At 35.4% G+C, this 22,396-nt stretch overlaps 1 protein-coding gene across 1 annotated transcript in view; it reads left to right on the top strand.

Annotated features, from left to right (window-relative positions):
* MEI1 (meiotic double-stranded break formation protein 1) overlaps positions 1–22,396 on the top strand; it is a gene marked incomplete at its 5' end in the record, with an annotated part of 45,657 nt that overhangs the window by 20,228 nt on the left and 3,033 nt on the right. The window contains 21 exons of the mRNA XM_081330637.1: positions 2,553–2,667; positions 3,272–3,388; positions 3,495–3,594; positions 4,381–4,515; positions 4,950–5,064; positions 5,364–5,455; positions 7,243–7,384; positions 7,795–7,906; positions 8,693–8,753; positions 9,083–9,180; positions 9,607–9,781; positions 9,863–10,010; positions 11,241–11,525; positions 11,863–12,028; positions 13,305–13,409; positions 15,536–15,646; positions 17,378–17,559; positions 18,737–18,815; positions 19,628–19,818; positions 20,713–20,794; positions 21,990–22,096. Coding sequence (XP_081186763.1) covers positions 2,553–2,667; positions 3,272–3,388; positions 3,495–3,594; positions 4,381–4,515; positions 4,950–5,064; positions 5,364–5,455; positions 7,243–7,384; positions 7,795–7,906; positions 8,693–8,753; positions 9,083–9,180; positions 9,607–9,781; positions 9,863–10,010; positions 11,241–11,525; positions 11,863–12,028; positions 13,305–13,409; positions 15,536–15,646; positions 17,378–17,559; positions 18,737–18,815; positions 19,628–19,818; positions 20,713–20,794; positions 21,990–22,096 — 2,718 coding nt within the window. The remainder of the gene's footprint in view (positions 1–2,552; positions 2,668–3,271; positions 3,389–3,494; positions 3,595–4,380; positions 4,516–4,949; positions 5,065–5,363; positions 5,456–7,242; positions 7,385–7,794; positions 7,907–8,692; positions 8,754–9,082; positions 9,181–9,606; positions 9,782–9,862; positions 10,011–11,240; positions 11,526–11,862; positions 12,029–13,304; positions 13,410–15,535; positions 15,647–17,377; positions 17,560–18,736; positions 18,816–19,627; positions 19,819–20,712; positions 20,795–21,989; positions 22,097–22,396) is intronic.

The following is a 22,396-nucleotide window of genomic DNA, read 5'->3' as shown; positions in this document are numbered from 1 at the left end:
AATAATTAAATTAATATTTTGGGCTAGAAAAGAAATTAATAGCTTCTGTATTATGTTTACCTATAGCAGTGATGGCAAACCTTTTAGAGACTGAGTGCCCAAACTGCAACCCAAAACCCACTTATTTATTGCTGGGTGCCAGGTGGGCGTGGCCTACTGGGTGGGTGTGGCTGTGGTGGTCATGGAAGATTGGGTGGTTGTGGCCAAGGTGGATGTGGTCACCTCAATGTCACTCGTGTGGAGAGACACCTGTGGGGGGTGGGCAGGGTTGGGGGAGATCAGGGGGTCTCTGGTAGGTGTGGTAGGCAGGAGGCTCATCCTGTGGGATAAGGTGAGGCAGGGTGGGGATGCCATTGCCATGGGGCAAGGCAAGGGCTGGGGCGGGTGCTGCCTGACACCATCGGCTCTCGAAGGTTGTTGAGAGTGTGGTGGCGCATCAGCTCCCTCTGTTCCTGGAGGAAACTGATTATCTGGACCCGTACCAATCGGGCTTCAGGCCCGGACACAGCACGGAGACGGCATTGGTCGCGCTGGTGAATGATCTCTGGAGGGCTAGGGACAGGGGTTGCTCCTCTGTCCTGGTCCTATTAGATCTCTCAGCGGCTTTCGATACCATCGACCATGGTATCCTGCTGCGGCGTCTCAGGGGGTTGGGAGTGGGAGGCACCGTTCTACGGTGGTTCTCCTCCTACCTCCAGGGCCGCTCGCAGTCGGTGTTGACAGGAGGGCAGAGATCCGCCCCGAGGTCTCTCATTTGTGGAGTTCCTCAGGGGTCGGTCCTCTCGCCTCTCCTGTTCAACATCTATATGAAGCCGCTGGGCGAGATCATTCGTGGTTTCGGGGTGGGGTATCACCAGTACGCTGATGATACCCAACTTTTTCTTTCCACCCCGAACCAACCCAGCGATGCCCTCTCCGTGATGTCCCGGTGCCTGGAGGCGGTTCAGGTCTGGATGGGGAGAAACAGGCTTCGTCTCAATCCCGCCAAGACTGAGTGGCTGTGCATATCGGCATCTCGGGTTAACCAACTTATTCCACCTCTAACGATGGGGGGTGAGGTGTTACCCCCCGTTGATAGGGCTCGCAACTTGGGCGTCCTCCTGGACTCACGGCTCAATTTTGAAGACCACATAGGAGCCGTGACCAGGGGGGCTTTTGCACAGGTTCGCCTGGTGCGCCAGTTGCGTCCCTATCTGGACCGAGACGCCCTACGCACAGTTACTCATGCGCTTGTTACCTCCCGTCTGGACTACTGTAACGCTCTCTACATGGGGCTGCCCTTGAAGACCACTCGGAGGCTTCAACTGGTGCAGAATGCGGCCGCGCGAGTTGTAATGGGGGTCTCCCGATACTCCCATGTAACACCTCTACTCCGTGAGCTGCATTGGCTTCCGGTTGCCCTCCGGGTGAAATTCAAGGTGCTGGTTATTACCTATAAAGCCCTACATGGCCTGGGTCCGGGCTATTTGAGGGAACACCTGCTGCCGGCATCAAACGCCCTTCGCCCAGTGCGCTCCCACAGGGAGGGTCTGCTCAGGGTGCCGCCGGTGAGAGATTGCCGGCGGGTGACACCCAGGGATAGGGCCTTCTCAGTGGGAGCGCCTGCCCTCTGGAACCAGCTGCCGGTGGAGCTGAGGACTGCCCCCGACCTCCGATCATTCCGCCGGGGCCTGAAGACCTGGCTCTTTGAGCTCTCGGGCCCAGGCTGAGGAGAAATTTTAATTGGGGTTTTAAGTATACAGGGTCAATTTAATATTTTTTAATTTGGTTTTTTAACTTTTGTATGGTGGATTTTTTAATTTCCTGTAAACCGCCCTGAGTCCTCAGGGAATAGGGCGGTATATAAATGTGAATAAATAAATAAATAAATAAATAAATGGGGGCCGACAGTGTCTGCCAATAGCCACAGCCTGTCAGCCCCTCGACCAGTGCACTCGGGCTCCACAGTCCATCGCCAGCAGTTCAGTGAAGCCGCCTCCGAGATGGATGGTCAGCCGACAGCGGAGGAGGCAATGCATTGGGTCGTGCCTGGGAAAAGGAGAGCATGAGAGGCCAGGAGGGACAGGGTAGGGGGGAAGGAAATCAGCCATGCTGGGATGCATCCGGCCATGTGGGACTTTGGCAAGTTAGCATGCAGCTGGTTGAAGAGGGACAGTTGCCATCTCTGAGGCATGGTGCGGGTGCCCACAGAGAGGGCTCTGAGTGCCGCCTCTGGCACCCATGCCATAAGTTCGCCACCACTGACCTATAGTGTGTCTGTATTAACTAAATATAATGAGAAGAATGATATGAATTTTGTTTTCATATTGTATGTAGTATTTTTTAATGCAGGTAATTATGTCAATGCACTTCCTGTAGTATAGCTTGTTTATAGGTTTAGTGAACTTTTAGTAATATTGCATTGTTCAGCCTTGAAATAAAATTACTATAAACTCCAAACATTTTTTAAAATAGTTAAATATTGTTCTTATTCAATAAATGTATTTCCTAATGAACTCACGGTAATTAGCATAAAAATGATCCTTTAATACAAATTCTGATGTTTTCTGCAGTTGCTATTGTCAAGAGATGAGATATTACAGGTAGCAAGTACACAGTGTATGGCTGCTGTATTGGTGCATTCTCCAGCTAAATATGCTCCTGCTTTTATCCATGCAGATATTCCAGGTAACAAGACATTCTATTTGACTGATACTCTGGAATGCCATGGTATTTGATTTCAAAGCTATATTTCAAAGAACTTTTGCTGCATCACTATTAATGAATGAAATCTTAATGATAGTATAAAGGTTAATATCTAATTTCAGACACCTGAAGATTGACTATAATTCTGAGCTCATAGTGGACTGTACAATAAAAATGTTTAAGGTTATGGCAGTTGTGAAAAAGCAAATTCCATGCAAGGGATCATTTAAAAAGAGATGAAATATAAAACTGAGAACACTGTAATGCTATTAGAAGAATATATGGTGCATCAACATTTGAAATATGTTCAGGTAGTCCTTGACTTAAGACCTTAATTGAGCCTAAAGTTTCTGTTCCTAACTGAGACATTTGTTAAGTGAGTTTTTCCCCATTTATGATCTTTCTTGCCACAGTGTTAAGTGAATTATTGGAGTTGTTAAATTAGTAATATAGTTGTTAAGTAAATTTGGCTTCCTCATTGTCTTTGTCAGAAGGTCGCAAATGGTATCATGTACTCTGGCCTTGTTGGCCAATCCCATCTCTTAGTTTTATTGGTTCATCTGGTAATATTTTTTTTTGCTTGCAGAATTTCTATTTGAGTGTCTCTTCTGCATGAGTGAAAGTCTCATCTGGTCAGTTTATTGCTGCCTATTGCTCCTTACTGAGGAACAGCTTTTCTTCTCCAAATGCCACACTGTTTATGGTAAATAATCACTCTTTGTATAGGATAAAACTGCTGTAATGTTAGGCAGTATTTCCTATGCATATAAACCATCTTCACCAATCTTTTAATATCTTCTTTATCCTAGGCATAGAACCTCTTGTAAAGAGCTTGAAAGAAACTTTGCATCTTAATAATATAGAATTGCAAAAACAAGGACTTCTACTTTTTACTGAAATTTTGAAAAAGTAAGAGATATCGACTTCCATTTGGCTTTAGTTTGGAAAATTAGAGCAGAGGAAGCAGCTTTCATCAAAGTTATATCTGAAGGATAAATATTTCGGGGCAAAATATGTATATATAATCATGATTTAATATAATAGTGTTTTCGCCAGTTTTCTATGAGCCCGAAATCTAAAAAAACTGTTTTTACTTATTTTTTTAAGTCATGAAAAATAATTTATATAATATTTTAGGGGGGATGATGGGGAATCTTGCATATTATATGAAATTCTTCTAGCTTTTTATTTGTCAGTATATGGAATGTTTATATTTTATAGTTACAAATTTATTTTTTCAATAGATTTCCGTGAAGAACCTTAATATTGGTATATTTAGTATATATACATAGGTTTTATAGGTAGATTGCTAATTTTTAATTTAATATAATCACTGTTTAGAGTCCTTCAAGACTGAAGTGGTTTATACATTTCATAAATAAACTGTAAAACCTAAGTAATTATGTTTAATAATTTTAGATTGGGGATTTGTATATTTCAGTTTGAAATAGCTTGAGTCCAAATGGGCTTAAAAAAGAGTTACAATCCATACTGAAAGTGTTTTAAGTTTGGAGAATTTCTGGTTCTGTTGAAACAGCCTGCGTTGAACTTGAATTTGAAAATACCATATTGTACTTTATGAAAATGTTAAGGTGTTAGCTTTTAATTTCTGTTATGCTGAAGTTCAAAGTGATATATACTGTTATAGAAATTCTTCTGTTGGGTAAACATTTTGAATATTTTATTTAATTTCAGGCAACCAGAAGAAATTAAATTATTTACAAATATTGCTACATTTAAAGATGCTGTTAGTGTTCTAATGGAAGCTGTGAAATGCCCTGTAATTGAAGTAGCATCTGAAGCGGTGAAAGCTGTGACTGCAATTTTGAGGTAAATGAAAAATGTTTAGTTTAGTTTAGTTTAATTTAATTTAATTTAATTTAATTTAATTTAATTTAATTTAATTTAATTTAATTTAATTTAATTTAATTATTTAATTTAATTTATTACCTGGAACATATAAATAGTTCCCTTACCTCTGCATCTTTTATAACTTTCTGCCAATTTGTCCCTTACTGGTAAAATTCTTTAAGCATTAGTTTATTAGTATCTGGATATTCTATAACATGCATGCTGTTATAGAGAATATGCCAAAATGTTCATTTGGATAAGAGAAATGATTAAAATGTGATTTTAGTAGAAAACAGGTATGTAAATATCCTCTCTCTATTCATAACTAACTTGTTCTTTTACCACGATATTCACATTGACTCTCATCTATGCTATTATCTTTCCTTAACATTTTCCTGTTTTTCTCAGCACAGAAAGGATCATGTGAGCCTTCCACCTATACAATATGGGGAACTACAGAAATTGATTGAAACTATATTAATGCGATGTAATGATCTCCCACTGGCACCTTTTAGTAAGAGGCTGATGGTTAGTCCCTCATAGCTCCTTTTTTGTTCTGATTTAAGACCAGTAATATGTAATATATATGATAAATACAAACTGTTCTTTTTTTTTAAATTTAACAGAACATTTGCTGAAAGTGCTCCTATCTCCCTATATTGAAGATTGAGTCCTCCTTTCTTTTAAAGACAATTATTTGCCTCTGTTAAATGTGTTTTGGACCATATTTGCATACTATTATTTTATTAAAGTAATTATTAATCTAAATATTGGGCTCTGGCAGCATAAAAATATTCTTACTGATTTCTCTTCTTTCAATATCACAGGATCATCAAGGGGAGAGATGTAAGAGCAGAGCAATTTCGCAACAGGCACAATTCTTGCAGAGTGCCTTAGAAAGTTTCAGAAATGCTTGTAGGTAAGAAAGGTTGTTGCTTAACTTTATTGATGCTAGAAGTGGTTAGAAAAATCCATTGGAAACTGACATATACTAAATATATAAATATAATATTTAATACACAATTCATATTTATATGAATTTACAGCAGAAAAATACTGGGCTCATGTTTATATCTGAACATGACCCTCAATCAAACTTGTTCTTTGATGACATAATGCATGTGGTTTTGTTAGCAACAATACAGAAATGTTTTGCCATTGACTTCTGGGATTTTTGTTTAGATCTTGCCAATCCTCTTTATAGGTGTGGTACTCCCTAGAGGTCTGTTATCCAAGTACTCACTTTTGAAAATTGGCTAAGTACTGCTTTGACTGAGATGAGTAAGAGAGTTACCACAAGAGTTACTTTGTGGCAAGATGGGCGGTCAATAAATTTAATAAAATCAATCAATTAATAAAATGATTGAAGGGATTTCAATTAGAATTACTATTTTATGCACATACTTTAGTTCAGGGGTCCCCAACCCCTGGTCTGTGGACCGGTACTGGGCCACAGCATGCCAGCAACTGGTCCTCACAAACAAACAAAGCCCCATCTGTGGGATACAGGTAGCACACAAAATGATGCACCCTCCAGTCCACAAAAAAACTTTTCTCCACGGAACCGGTCCCTGGTGCCCAAAAGGTTGGGGAACTCTGATTTAGTTGATATAATAGCACTCTATCAAGACCGCCCATCTTGCCACAAAGTAACTCTTTTTTTTTAAAAAAAGAACAATCTGATAATATGATTAGATTTATTTGTGCTATATCTAGTTGTCATATAATACCAAGAAATGAAGCTTATTTTATTTAGCTATCCTTAATCTTGCCAGGTATGAATGAAGTCTTATTCATTTATTTGTCCTGCTATGTTTGTACCCTGCCTTTCTTCCTGGAAGTCCAATTTAGGTCATATTATGCTGACATATACCTTGTAAAATAGACTGGACTAACAGTTTAAATTCTGTCCACATTTTCAAAATAGAAATAGGGTCATACCTCCTGATTTCTGTTGCAGAGAAAGTGAATAGACCTATGTCTATGTATAGCTCTAAGTCTTAGCAAAGTTAGTGTTTGCATGAAAAAGTAATTTTATGTATAAAATTCTATTGACATTTCAGCTGAATATATCTAATTGGATCTGACCTTGTCTCATACTATATAATTAAATATTTTGAAGTGGTAAGTTGATTAATATATGACAATGCAGTTAATTTTTTCATTCCAAAAAATGTGTGGATGCACGTGCGCGTGGACACACACACACACACACACACACACACACACAGACACACACACACCAAATCCTGTGCTCCAGCTACATTAGAATCAGGTTCTTTAGGATTAAGCAGAGCTAGATTTCAGCATGCTGAAGATTAGAAAGCTACATCATAGTTTCTTCATAGTCTGAATGGGCCCCTCAAAACTTCAGAATTTTTATAATATGTTACAGTTTCATTATAATTTTATACGTGAAAGTGTTAATGAATTAAGTCTCCTATATTGCTCATATGAATCTCATTAATTGATTAATATTTAAGTTATTTATTGCTGCATGCATTCACACCAGTTCATAGAAGGTCTTTCCTCACCCCATCCTGTGTTCTTATTCATCTTTCACTATTACCCCTGCCCAATAAAGCCTTGATGGTTTTCCGTAACTTAGGACCTCACAACGTCTAAATATGATACTGGGTTAAGAGAAGATATAGAAACCTGATGTAATAGTATAGGTTGTATCTTATATGTTTTATAACTTTTTAGTTTAGCTGTGCAATACCAGAAGGATCCTCTGGCTCAGAAGAACACTTTTACAGCTCCAAATTCAGACAATATTGATATATTGAAAAGATTTTCGGAATTTCTTCTAAGGATATCTGATTCTCTTTGCATTCCCATGGTCATGGTAATTATTTTCGCTATGTCCTTAGCATCAAACATCAAATAAGTCATATAAATGTACAGGAAAGCAAAAGAGAAAGAAAAAGAAAATAGTTATATCTATATATCATAGACAAGAAATTGTAGCAAAGTTTAGTCAATAGAGGCAAAGTTGCAATGTCCTCTGCTTCTGATTTTTATTAAATGAGTAAAAATGAGGCACCTTTACAAGTTAACTTTATTATACAATATTTGACATCTCAAGTGTTATTAACAAAATAAGTTGTTTTAGGAAAAGAGTTTTTAACTCCAATATATTATATTATGCAGCACAGAGTTATAAGTCTTCTAGGTCCATACTGCTTTGCATTTCTGAATTGCATTTCATTTACTTTTTATAATAGGGAGAATAGTACTGTATATATTTTCTTGCAGAAATATTCTGAAAGGGCTGTCCGCCCAGGCATCATGGAAGTCTTCATCTCAACACTTAGCATCCTGTTCAATGTTATGCCAGATATGCATAAGAGATTATCCATTAAGATGGGTAAGGATAGCTAAAGGAAACTACTTTTGGACGTATGATTAAAATATGTATTTTTATTGCTGAACTTTAATGATGCCAGAAATGCAATAAAAATCCTAAATAAATATGTTCTAATTGATTTAGTACATAAACTGACTTAAAAAAATTGGTGTCACCTATGGCTGCCAAGCTTTGTTTTTCTGCTGTAACTACTGGCAGAACATCAAGTGACTTTCTACAGTTTGGAGAAGATAGCATTTCTTTTTCCAGAGAGTTATGTTTGTTACCACAGTGAACTTAGAAAGAAAGACAACACCAATATATAGGTAGGCTTTATTGATAGCTTGCAAGTTACATCAGGAGTAAATAGTTTCCAACACATGCATAGCCTCCTCATTTTACCACTCCTTATATTCTCCCACAAGTAATACATTACTTTACAACACTTAAGAGTGAGAACATGTTCTGCTTACCAGCCATCCATTTTCAAATGTGTTGCAGAGGTTCATAGGCAAGTCATGGTAATTTACTTGGGCACACCATTTATTTTTTATTATTTAGTAAATATTTTCCTATCATTTATTACATAAATTATTGCATTTGTTCTAAGACACTGTTTACATGCACATTTTTAGAAAAATTAAAACTTTGCTTACCAAAATATTAGGAAAATGGTTTTGAAATGATGACAAGAACAATACTTTATTGATCATAAAAAGATGTGCCAAGAAGTAAGCACAATGATAAGCATAATACACTTATTTTAATTCAAACATTTTGCATGAATAGAATTATCTTTCTCTTTAGCATCTTCTTCTTTCATCCAACTAAACCTTGAATTGAAAGGCAAATTCTGCACTGGACAAAGGTATTACATTTGACACTAAAATTATGTCATGCTTTGTTTTATTCAAACATTATTTTTACTTAAATAGATCTATCTCCATAAATTCCTAGGGATGTTGTTATTTTGTATCCACATTTAGATAACAAAGAAATGTTTATAATTTTTAAAAGCAGCTGGTTAATGTTGAATGTTTTAAAGATGCCAAAACTTTATGAGTTAATGCAATTATGTATTTCAAAATGTAGCTCTTCCTACCTTTATAGAATACCATATGACTAAACATAGACAGAAGCTTTGATCATAGGTGTTCTGACAAATTTTCATTTTGCATGATTTCTTTTTCTTTAAAGTAATGCTGCATTGAATCAAGCTTGTTCTAGTTTTCTTCATAGCATGTGCCTCAGTCTTCATTTGTCTTCTGAGAAAATGGTGGATTTCTCAAAACAAAGTAAGTTTGATAAAAGAACTGTTTGTGAAGTTCTTTGAACTGCAGCATACAATTAAAGTCTGAAAATAAAGATTGTGGCAGAAATTGGAAAAAATACGCCCAATCTGTAGAGATTGATATGAACTTATGGGTTCTGTAAGTAATAAATTTAAAATATAGAGTTTTCTGTTTATGAACTAGGCCCTTCAATGTCTAAATTATATGAATTTGCCATGCTCATTATAAGGGCTTGTGGCATCATACGATTATCTAGCAACTTTAACTAAGAAGAAAAAGAGAAAACTGTTCTCTTTTGTAGGCTAAAACAATAATGTGACCATTGTTACCATATTAGGAGTAAGGATCAGGATTCTAAGCCAGAAATTATGTTTATTTTCGGTCCAGGCTTTTCTGACATTTTTGGTTGTTAATGTTTTTTCCTCATAGAGCAAGAAATATCTGAACTCCTGTGGAAGACTCTGCCCCAGTTAAACTTCAGTGCAGTGGAAAGTCTCAGACTCTTATCTGAAACCCCAGATCCCTTATGTTTAAATGAAACACTTCGTAATCAGCAATATAGCCTTCTGTTTCTTTTCTACCTTGCTTTTAGTCATGAAGACAGGTAGGTGATATGGCATGAATAGGAAGAGCAGTCAATAAGCAAGATGGATCAACTTAAGCATTTTTAAATCTTTTTTTTCAGAATTGTTCCAGAAGCAGAACTATTCTCAGCTATATCAAGTTTTCTTCTATCAGTTGAGGACCAGGGAGATTGTCCACCTGCATATATTGTTAAAGCTATTTTGTATCTTCTGGCAATTTGTCAGCACAAAAGTAAAGCTTTAGACTTGGTAAATACCCGCTTAATCATTATATACTGGCTTAATGATATACAGGAGCAGCTTTTAAAATTTAACACATCACATTGAAGGTCTTTTTTTATTAAAGGAATTGTTCAGCAATTAAGAACCAATATTTTGTTGTTTCAAGCAGCAACTTAGTAACCCATCCTTGTCTGAAAAAGGTTTTGAGAGTATAAGGGTATTCTCCTTTGAACTGGCTTAACATTTGGGATCTTAATGGAAATGCCCATGATGTTTTTATGGAAATTGTGTGAAACAGATGCTATTGTCTTCTGTGATGTTTTTACAACTTTCCAGTCTAGTCTATAGCAATGGCATTTCCTGGTGGCCTTCCATCAAAGCACTTACCGTGCTTAGCTTTTCAAGATCAACCATGGTCATCTAATTAATCTTGCAATCATTTTATTTGGATTTATTTAACTAAGGTTTAATGAATAAATGTTTTATATTTTGCACAGTAGTTCGGTGATCATGTAACAAAGTTCAAACTCCCCAAAAAAGAATTTGAATAGTGAGGTAGTGCAGGACAACAAAATTATAGATGTCGTGTTCAAATAGCATGTTTTGGGAATGGCCAGGCATGCTAAAAATATCCAAATATCTTAACCCCATCCCCAAAGAATGACAGTAACCCTTTGCAAAAGAATACTGACATGAAAAAGAAAAATAATTATTTCCACATTGACTACTTTTAAATTATTCAAAAATAATTGCCATCTTTCCTTCTAGTTTTTTTCTCATTGTAAGAAAAAATATATAGAAGTGATAGAAGGACATGGTGGGACTATGGAAGTTGGTATTACCTGAACCTTTCTTTCATGAAGAGTTTCTTGAATGAGGCAGAACAGTTCCACAATAAAATACTTGTTGGAAAAATCTAGAATTTATTATCATTTGTGATAATCTTGCATACACTATCTAAAAATACTCAAGTGTAGATATATACGTGTACAATAACAAACCACTTTCAGCAGCAAATATGATAGTATGTTGTTTCATGTTACTGAAGCTACTAAAGATGGTTTCATATTACGGTATTTAGTTTTGATATCTAAAAGAAGCCTTTAGAAGCTAACTAGTATAATGAGAATGATTTGAATCTAATGTTACTATTTTTTAATTCAACAAGGAATTACAAATATGATTGCCCCAAAATATGATATTGACTTTATATTGACCTTTTTTTTATTCCCCTCTCCCTCCATTTTCCATACCCAGGCATGCCTTTCTGCTATAAGAAAAATCCTGGATGTTATATCTGATTTCAGTCTAGTATATGTTCATCATCCTCTGCTGCTTAAGTTCTTTTTACAATATCCTGATCTTATGGGAAGATTTGGTTACAGCATCCTTCAACTCTGGTTTTCCTGTGAAGATTTCTCCCAAACTGAATATGAAGATGCTGCCACAAGAGGGCCTGGTGGCTTTTCTGACTCTTCAAACAACTTTAATAGTTTGATTTGCATGCTAAAAGCCAATCCCAGTGCTATACTTGTATTACTGGTAAGTGATTTTACAAAATGAACCAAATCATAATATTATTTAAAGTACATTATAGATAGGTTTCCAGGATATAAAACAAAACATAATTTATATCATACATAAAGCCACTATTCTCTGTTAACCATTTTTTTGTAAAAATCGAAAAACAATAAGAAAGACTTAAAATGAGGGAAATGTTTTTCAATGTTTCTTATTTTGTTACATTTAACAATAGTGTTTTCTATTTTTCCCAGCATTTTGTTTTTGGTTTCTTATTAAATGTTCATATTAATGTCTGTAGCGCAAATGTAAATAATGTTATCCACATAAATGAAATCTGAGTTGTTTTTCCACTTAGGATCTAGTCTGCTTTGGCACCAATGAAGTGGCTCAAAAAGTCTTAATTTCACTGAAAATTTTCTTAAGAATAGCTGAGGATATCCATGTCTGTGACCTTCTTCGAAGCCAGTTTCTACAGATTTTGCAACAACTTTTAGTAGAAAATAATTCCAGTATTTCACAAGGTGAATAAACAGATAAGTAATTAATTAGCAACTACTCTAGGGAAATTTGTTAGTGAAATGCTATTGGATGTATTGATTTATGGAATTCTGCATAGATATGTACTTGAGCAAGATGACGTTTTTAGTGTGCATCTGACTTCTGTAGTTAGCAATGCACTTCTACATTTATGAGTTTCGTTTTCAGCACACATAGAAGAAACAGACTAGTGATTCTTCCCTTCTGCTTAGGAGAGGAATGGTCTGGCACAGCTTGATTATCACTGAGACAGCTTTCATTACACTGATATAACCTACCTCATTGGGTTGTTGTGGGGGAAAATAAAAGGACAAAATGTTATATATATATATACTGCCTTGAGCTTCTGAATGAAAAGATGGGACATAAATCAATAAATCTGGGATCCTATATTAAATAGTACAGCTATATAATATATTGCATAGGCTGCCATTTCAGATATAAAACGAGGCAATACTTTGCATTAATGCAATACAGATTTGATTGCTTTTGAATAACAAACTGAAATATTTAAAATTTAGGGAAACCTACAATATTGCTGTTTTTTGCGTCGAATGATATCAAACCTAAATTGAAAAGATAAATGTATGCCCATTTATAAAAATGATGCTTAATTCAACTAGAGCCACTTTGTAGCTTTTATTTAGCTTTCTGGGTCAATACCTTGTAACAAAGGGGCTTAATGGAGATAATAATCTAGTTGAATTCTGTCCTCAAATGGCTATACACTTATACTAAATTAATTTGAGTGAAAAAAGCTCACCACCATCTGAAAGTTTGGTTCACTATGAATACCTTGTACAAGTTGGATTTTTTTTCAAAAATGCCATTAAAATACAGGTAGTCCTCAAATTACAACAGTTTCTTTAGTGATCGTTTGAAGTTACAATGGCACTGAAAAAAGTGACATGACTATTTTTCACACTGATGACTGTTGCAGCATCTCCATGGTCACATGATCAAAATTCAGACAACTAACTCATATTTATGATGGTTGCAGTGTCCCAGAGTGATGTGATTACTTTTTGTAACCTTTTGACAAGCAAAGTAAATGAGGAAGTCACAGTCACTTAACAGTTGTGTTACTAACTGAACAACTGGAGTGATTCACTTAGCTGTAGCAAGAAAGATTGTAAAATCTCAATTAAAAATGTCTCGCTTAGCAACAGAAATTTTGGACTCAATTGTAGATGTAAGTCAAGAACTAACTGCATGCTTTCCTGCATTTTCCAACTATTGCTTCATGATCTTTTGTTATAGTAAGCCAGAATGTACCGCTTTTGTTAAATCTCCTTTTTCTGGTTCAGCTGAGATATGCAACAGAACGAGAGTTGGATAATACAGATTTCAGACTGCTTCGCTTAGGTGAGTGTTTAAATTTGTTTTGGATGTTTGGATTAGGGATAACAAGAATGTAGGATTTGGAAGGTAAAGTAGAACCAACCTTCCTTCCTTCCTTCCTTCCTTCCTTCCTTCCTTCCTTCCTTCCTTCCTTCCTTCCTTCCTTCCTTCCTTCCTTCCTTCCTTCCTTCCTTCCTTCCTATTCTTGCAAAGTATCTTTGCCTTTTTTCCCTTTAAATTCTTCGTCTATCTCTTTTTCAGGATCTGATTTAGTCCATCTGGCCACTATTCCTTTGCTCTTCCACTTCTTTTGTTGACTATTCACGGTAACACATTTGCACAGATAACTAATTACAGGTAGTCCTTCACTTACAACCATTCATTCAGCAATCTTTCAAAGTTACAATGGCACTGAAAAACTGATTCACAGCCTATCCTTGCTGAAATTTGGATGCTTGGCAACTGGCATATATTTGCAACAGTTGTAGTATCCAATGGTCACATGATTGCCATATGCAGCCTTCCCAACCAGTTTCCAGCAAGCCAAGTCAATGCAGGAGGCTGGATTCGCTTAATGACCACATGATTTACTTAACAACTGCAGGGATTTGCTGCCGGCATCAATCTCCCTGCGCCCTGTGCGTTCCCACAGAGAGGGTCTCCTCAGGGTGCCACCGATCAGAGAGTGTCGATTGGTGGCCCCCAAGGGGAGATCCTTCTCTGTGAGCGCTCCGGAACTATGGAATCAGTTACCGGTAGAGCTCCGGATGGCGCCCGATCTTCGCTCCTTTCGTCGCGATCTCAAGACGTTTTTGTTTGTACAAGCCGGCCTAGCCTGATGGGGGATTGGTGGGGTTTTTTATTCTTGTATTCTTAATATTATCTTTGGGGTTTTATAATTGTAATATATCAATTGTTTTAAAATCGGGCAATTATTTAATTTCTTTTTAATATTTGTAACTTTGTATTTTATTCTTGCCCTGTGAACCGCCCTGAGTCCTCAGGGAGAAGGGCGGTATAGAAATATTATTAAAATTAAAATTAAAAAATTTACATCCATGGTAAAAAAGATCATAAAATCAGCCATTACTTACTTAACAATTGCCATGCTTAGTAATAGAAATTCCGGCCTCAATTGTGATTGCATGTTGATTACCTGTAACTGCAGATACAGATAAAAAACCTGACTTTTTATTGGAAAGTTGAAAGGGGTTGTGAAATTTCTGTCATTTTGAGTGATACACTAGGCTATAGTGATTCAAATCTGTTTTCCAATAGTGGCAGTGTCTTTGGAATGCATTTTCCCTTTGGGATTTGGTGGGCTAGTTTAGCTTATATTCTGGGCAAGAGAGATGCACCTGCATATATCACAAGACAACACACTAAGGTAGTAATGATGAAAATTGTGGTTTCTGAAATAAGTATTTAGGCAACAAGAACAAGTGACAACTTTTTGTTCTAGCTCAGGGGTGTCAAACTCAATTTTATTGAGGGCCGCATCAGCATTGCGGTTGCCCTCAGGGGGCCAGGTGGGTATGGCCAGGGTGGGCGTGGCCTACTGGGTGGGCGTGGCTAGAGTGCGTATGGCCTACTGGGTGGGCGTGGCCAGCTCTACATCGTTCGCATCAAGGGTGCCTATGGGGGCCTGGGCAGGAGTGGGACAGATCTGAGGGTCTCTGGCAGAAGGAGGGTCTCTGGGCCAGGGGGCCGTTCTCTCACTGTTTCCAGGATGGCTTCGTGGGCCACATGAAACCACTTCGCGGGCCGCATCCAGCCCCCAGGCCTTGTGTTTGACATGTCTGTTCTAGCTTGTGTCAGGCTTTTGTTTGTTTAGCTTCAAAGCAGAGCTTGGACCAGATTGTCAATATTCCTCTGTAATGTTTTTTCTGAGGATAACTACAGCAGTCTAAACCGAATGATAGTGAAAAATGGCCATAAAGGTGCTAATTAGTAAGCACAGCTGTGACTATATTCACTATGGGATTTCTCTTGTTTTTTTGAAGCAAATGGTCTTGTTCGTGACTATGACGACACTTAAACTTAACCAATTGATAGTCTGAGTTGGTGTAATTATCCCCAAAGATTTCACATACGTACTAAAATCTGTAAGAGATTATTGTTATACTGAGCACAGTATTTCTGTTATACAGTTATCAGTTTGTGTGGGAAATGTAGACCAACAGACTCTGAAATTCTTCAGCCATCCCTGAACTTTCTTTATTGGAACCTTCAGCAGACAATTCCTTCCAGCCAACAAATAGGTAAAAAGTAAAACAATTGCTTTGTTGATAGAATGAAAACTTTTCCCCAGTAAGGACTTAGGGTCATAAGTTATTTTCAGGATGGGTGTCTCAAAGTTGCTTTTTTTTTCAAAAGGCAACTAGACTGTTTTTTATTTGAGGAAAAAGAAGAGGTTTTGCTTCTTATCCAGTGAATCTTCACGGATGAAAAGTGAAACATCTTCTTCTTCCTCAAATAAAAAACAACCCAGCTCCCTTTTGAAAAAAGCAACTTTGAGACAACTATGACCTGGATGACTGAAAATCTCCATAGACTTTCAGGATGGATGTTAGGAAAAAATCCTCAAACTCAAGTATGGGCAAACATTCAATTGTAGAAATGATGTAATTTCACCATTTGGATGCAATGAATTCTTGAGTTTCATTGAAAATATTTGTTTGAAGATATGGAATATGTGGTTAGACTTCCTGATTTTATCATGATTTCTTTAATGCATGATTATCCAAATGCCATTATGTAACAGCTATCATTTAATTTTCTAAAGATAGACTGGTAAGGGTGAATCTATGAATCTAAATGTCTTTCATGAAACTTTAAATGATAGTTTAGCATTATATCCCAACAGAATCAGGCAATATTTCAGGATTTAAACAACAAAGATCTCTCTCTGTACATAAGAAAAATTGTGAGGTAGATGTCTTATTATTAATGTTCCTCTGCCTACTATTTTCTTTTTTCTTTTAGTTTTGCTTTTATAGTTCTAAACACTTTTAAAACACTGTTATATAATAGTTTTATATAATGACTTATATTTTTACTGGATTGTTGTATGCTGCATAGGGTTGCTTTCTTGAGATGGGCAGCTAGATAGCAGCTAGACAGACAGATGTGTTGTATACAGCAAAGACCCTATCTAGTTGTAGTTTTCTTTTTTATTATTAATGCTTCTATAAAAATTGTATATATTTTTATATTGTTGATGAGATTCAGATGATCAACTATTGTATATTTTCAGCTCCGTGAGTTGCGAGTAGAAGTCTAGTTTTGATATTAAAACAAGTATGCAAAGTTTCCTCATCCATAGCAACTCTTTTAGTAGAAACTAGTAACTTGTGCACTTGAGCCAATTATTGAGCCAGAGTTATTTCACTCTACTGTGTACTAGAATGACATCATAGTTAAATCTTTTTTTAAAAAAATCTGTTATGTAATGGATAAAATAAAATACATTCAGAGACTTTTTTTCTTGCTGTTAAAGATATGTATCAATATAGAACTGTTTGGAAATGGGATTGCTATTTATTATTTCTATGCAAATATCTACTGGTGGTGACAGCTGTCTTACTGAAAACAATGTGTTTCTAAAAATATGCATTATTATTTGTTTTATAATCATCTGTGAAAACTCTTTCCATACCACCCAAAAGTATACTGCTCAAAAAAATAAAGGGAACACTTAAACAACACAATGTACTGTATTTAATAGTAGGATGTCTTATCTTGTGTTCCCTTTATTTTTTTGAGCAGTATATTTTAAAAACTAGTGTTCTCTTTTTGTGCATAATCTCCAGAGACAAAAATATACAATTTACTGAGATTTGTTAGGATTTTTGAAATAGATCAAGAGCTTTAAACCCGTGGTATTTTGTTCCTTTTGATTTCAGTACTAATTTGTAATTGTATCTGGTTGCTACTGACTTAAGTTATAATTGTTACACATATAGTTTGTTGAATCCTTTCTTCTTTTACAGTGGTAGCATTGTTACTTTCCAATAAATCTTTGATAGAGCTCCTTGAGAAAGTTCTCCACGGTACCTGGATGGCAACCTCTTTCTCTGAACCTGTCTTCTCCTCATCCATTGAATCACTTGTTTGTTCTTCTTGGCTTTTGATTGCTTCACTCTTGATTCAACAAAATATTTACAATACAGAGGTTAGAAACACTGATAAATCTGTGTAAAGCCAGTTAATTTTTCTTTATAAACACTCAATTCACTAATAAGGGCATTAATTAACTATATTAAGCATTATTAACTTGATGTAGATAATATGTGGAAAAAATAACATTGGGTGTGATATTTTATGGATCGGCCGTGCAGCTTATTAATGTACTGTATGTGTGAAGACTGTATCCGTACCTGCCAATTGGAAGAATGCCATTACTGTATCCTTATAAAGAGAAAAAGATTGCAAGAGTATATGTGAATTCATTTGTTTAATGTTCCTGGGAAGTTGACAGTATTCTGACTGAAAATGTACAAGATATAACAATAAACGAAACCAGAGAAATGCAGTGTGACTTTATGCCTGATAGGATATATGCACAGTTAACTTTGCCCTTCAGCAGATAATTGAGAAATATATGAAAAGTTTAATGCATGTAATAAAGTGCATAGGCTTCAGTTATAAAATATTTTTCAGGATTCAGAAATACTGAATACAGTAAGAGCATTATATAATAGAAGTATATAAGGTTTAAGAATAAATGTAACATTTAGTGTTTAGTTCAACAATGAGCAGAGAGTAAGACAGAAATGTGAAGCTGTTTTGGTTGTAGTATTGTGTATTGTGGGATAAATGTAAGGTTGCAAATTATAGTGTCAGAAAACAGAGCAAGTAAATGAATGTATCTTAGCAGAATATTTAGTAACTAGATGGGAAAATGGATGATGACATTGTTAGATGTTCAAATGTGTCTTTTGTGCAGAATGAATGCTTGTTGATAGAAGTGAAAACTGTTATATATATATAAATATATTTATATATTATAATATATAAATATATATGATATATATAAACATATTGTACTGTATACCACACAGTGCTGCCTATTTTGTTAATATGGAAATGAGAGTTTGATAAATCAGGAAAAGCATAAAAATGCTGTAGGAATGAGTTATTTAAAAAGTGTTAAAAAAAGAAGAAACTGTGTGCAGAAAGGATGAATAATGTGCATTAACCGTAGTGATAACCATAAACAGTATACGCTGAGATGATTTGGTTCATATAGAGAAGTTCTTTTTTGAGTGGGAAGATACTGAACAGAGAAAATATATCTCCTTTTGTGCATCTGTTCTTCTCAGCCAATTAATTTGATTCTTTTCTGAAAGGTTCATCACATGATCTCCTTAGATGTGGACAAGGTCTTCAATGCAGTTGCATACAGAAAGAAGAGCATATTATTCTTTGGTAGGTAACATCACAAAAAATAAATATGTGAACACAAAGTAGTGTAGCTGCTAAGGATTTTCTTAACAATAAAAAATAGAAGAACTTGGGAGTTCTCCAACAATATTACACATGTAATATTATTAATACTACTACTAATAATTTAATAATAATACCCAATATTTATCAATATCATAGTTTCCCATTTTCATACCTCATATGGATTTAATGCAATTTCTTCATCATGCTCCACTTATCACATGAATTAAATATACTTTATTTTCATTGGTAGGATGAATTTTCTAATGTGCATATATTCAATACCTAAAAATCCAATAGGAAGAATTAAAACTTGAACAAGACAGAACATAAATTCAAGTCCCTGCTTCTAGCTGTTGTTTTGAACTGAATATCCTTATGTCTAATCATAACTATACTAAAATTTTGGTTTTCTCAATTTTTGTGGCAGCAGTCATATATCGAAAACAGATAAACAGATAAAAATTAAGCAGGAAATCTCTTCTTCAGAAAAATTGTCCATACTGTTCTTATCACCATGACTGGAGTTTTTGCAATGTTTTAGTTGAATTTTTCTTATTTACTGATTACTTTGAAACCTAGTAGCATATCATTTTTTTCATATTTAGCCATATGCACACACATAACAGATTACAACAAACACATACAAAGGTACATATGGTTGTTCAAGAGCTAGAGATTTTAATTATGGTGGTTAATGACCACAATAAAATAATTTACTACCTTTTAAAACTGAAAACTAGGAATTTGGGCTAGTTGGCATATTTTATACTAATAGATGGTTTTATATCCAGTTAGCATCCTTCAGTTTTTGAGAGCCTTCTTTAAGCAGAACCTCTGTTCATCCTTTGTGAAGTTTACTGTCCAGTCCACAGATGAACAGGAAAAGGAACTGCCACAGTCAAAAGAAAATATTTCCTTGTTTCCACTGGCTATGTGGCATGTACTGTCCTTGGTTGCTCGATTACAAAACCTACTTGTCCAGGTAAATTTTACTGTTAATATGGAATTGCAATATTAATTGTAGGACTCAGGAAAGCTGATTTATTTCAAATGAATGGAGAAGTATAAAGAAAATACATTCAAGTATACTTTTTCTCACTTTTGAACTATCTAATGATGTGAAAACTACTACTATTAGTAGTATTAGTAGTAGCAGTACCAAAGACACTTATTCATAAAAGTATAGATTTATTCTCAATGTAGTAAAGCCACTGTCTATTGCATCTACCCCCTATTTGTAAGTAGAAATTTGGAACATTCTGCAGGATCCGTAGGTACATGTATTTCCTCCAGTCCCTTGACCAAGCCAATATTAATTCTAGCTGCCAATGGGAAAACACTAAAAGCATCACTTCTCCACTTTCTTGGTATTCCTTTGCTATGTTTTCTTTTCTGTGGCAAGGGAAAACTGTTTTTAAAAGATTACTGTGCAATGATATGGTAATGTCATCCCTGAGAACAACCAAAAAGCAACAGATTGTGACATGGTATTGCTTTAAGTTCATGAAGGGCGAGGAATCCCAGGAGCTGGGATAAGTAAATTCCCACTTCTCTTCTGTTAAATAGAAAATTGATTGGCATGGTGCTACAAAAGAAGCACAGCAAAACTGTTTTTGCTGTATTTCCTTTGGAGTAGGAACAGACTTAATATATTTCTAAAATTGTTTCTGCATATTAGACAATCCATGGTACTGGAGATGAGGCAAATTCTTTTGGCTTGTAAAGGACTTCCTAAATGCTAGAGCATTTTCAAATATTTATATCCTATGAGTCTCAAGACACCTTAAGTTCATGAATTATCTTTTTATTCACTTGTTAGTGAATTCCTTTTAGATGAATTTGATAATAAACAGTATTCTCTTTTTTATGTTTACAGAAGGACTTTTTGTTATCACAGACTGTTATTGGGTGTCTTGAGGTTTTGTTGGAATATCTGCATCTGAAAACTCCGAGCACTGGTACAGCTTTCAATATCTTTCTCTGTGTATTCTTTATTAGTAAAAAATGCTTTACATTGAAATTATTTTGCTTTGCCTAGATGACTTGCAATCATTGGCACCTCATCACTAAAGCAGATATAAACCTAATGGTATCAAATATTTTGTTACTAAAATAGAAGTTTACAGTACTTCAGATATTTAATAGTTGCCAAGAAAATAATATGAAAAAGCTTTATATATATGGATGGGTGATACTATGAAGATAATATAAGTCTCTAGTGCAGAAATGAATGCATACCATCCTAAACCCCATATTGTTCAAGCTATCTCACGTTTACTGGGCTGTTAGTCTTTTGGGAAACGGACTGGTTACAGAAGGTTTTCATGGAAAATATAAAATCATAGATAAGGACAGTTTATTAAAGTTTTTAATTTCCAGTGAGATAAAAGCAGAATTAGCTTGACTGAACTATGTTTTATATTTTATACATGGCAGAAAATGATATCTTAATAATCTATTTTCATTATTGAATAATATAGCAACTCTCCTAGATTTTATATTGTCTGAATGGCTCTTTTCTTCTAATATTATATTTTTGCTTTGAATGAATTACAGGTAGTCCTTGACTTATGACCACAATTGGGACCAGAATTTCCATTGCTAAGCAAGGCAGTTGTTAAGTGAGTCATGTCAAATTTTACAACCTTTTTTACCATGGTTGTTAAGTAAATCACTACAGTTGTTAAATGAATCATGCAGTCATTAAGTGAATCTGGCTTCCCCCATCAACATAGCTCATAACAAGACAGGAAGGTCACAAATGGAGGTCAGCTGACCCTGGGTTACTGCACCCTTTATAAATAGATGCCAATTGTCAAGCACCCAAATTTTGAATATGTGACCATGAAGATGCTACAGCAGTCGTAAGTGGAAGAACCAATCATAAACCTTGTTTTTCAGTGCTGTTGTAACTTTGATGGTAACTGATTGATTTTAAGTCAAGGACTACCTGTAGACTGTTTATAATGTGGGTAGCATATAGAGTACTTTTTGAGAGAAACTAATTTTGACTTATGTTGTTTTTCCTCTATTATTATTTTTAAAATCTTGTTTGACGGGATAAAAAAGTACAGAATGAATAATATATTTATTTTGAGACTATTTTCTTAGATTTCTTTCTAAGCTATTTGTGGTAATTTTTTCCACTTCTAGCATGTCATATTGCCTCACACCCATGGAATAAATTTCTGTTGACCACACTTTTAGATGGCAATGAAAATTCCTTCCTTAACTCAGAAATTCTTAGACTCGTTAGTTTGGTGAGTATAATGGCTGTTAACCGTTAATTTCTATTTTGTTATTATTACATTGCATTATGACTATTTTAACTGAATTGTTTCATTCAGCTATCACTGGCAAAATATGAGTGAAGACACCATTTATAACACAGTGATGATTGGATTATGCTGTAAATTTGGGAAAGCCTTAAATATGTAGATGTTTATATCATTTTTGTTAAGATAAGCTTCAGTCAAAATCTGACAGCCATGGATGATTTTCAATAAACCCTCCCCCCAAAGATTAAAACTATTTGGGAAATCTGTTCATTCATATTCATC

This window comes from Vipera berus (assembly GCF_964194415.1).
Source record: "Vipera berus genome assembly, chromosome: 6".
Classification (NCBI taxonomy): Eukaryota; Metazoa; Chordata; class Lepidosauria; order Squamata; family Viperidae; genus Vipera; species Vipera berus.
The sequence above is the reverse complement of the archived record's forward strand: the minus strand, read 5'-3'. Positions and strand labels throughout refer to the sequence as shown.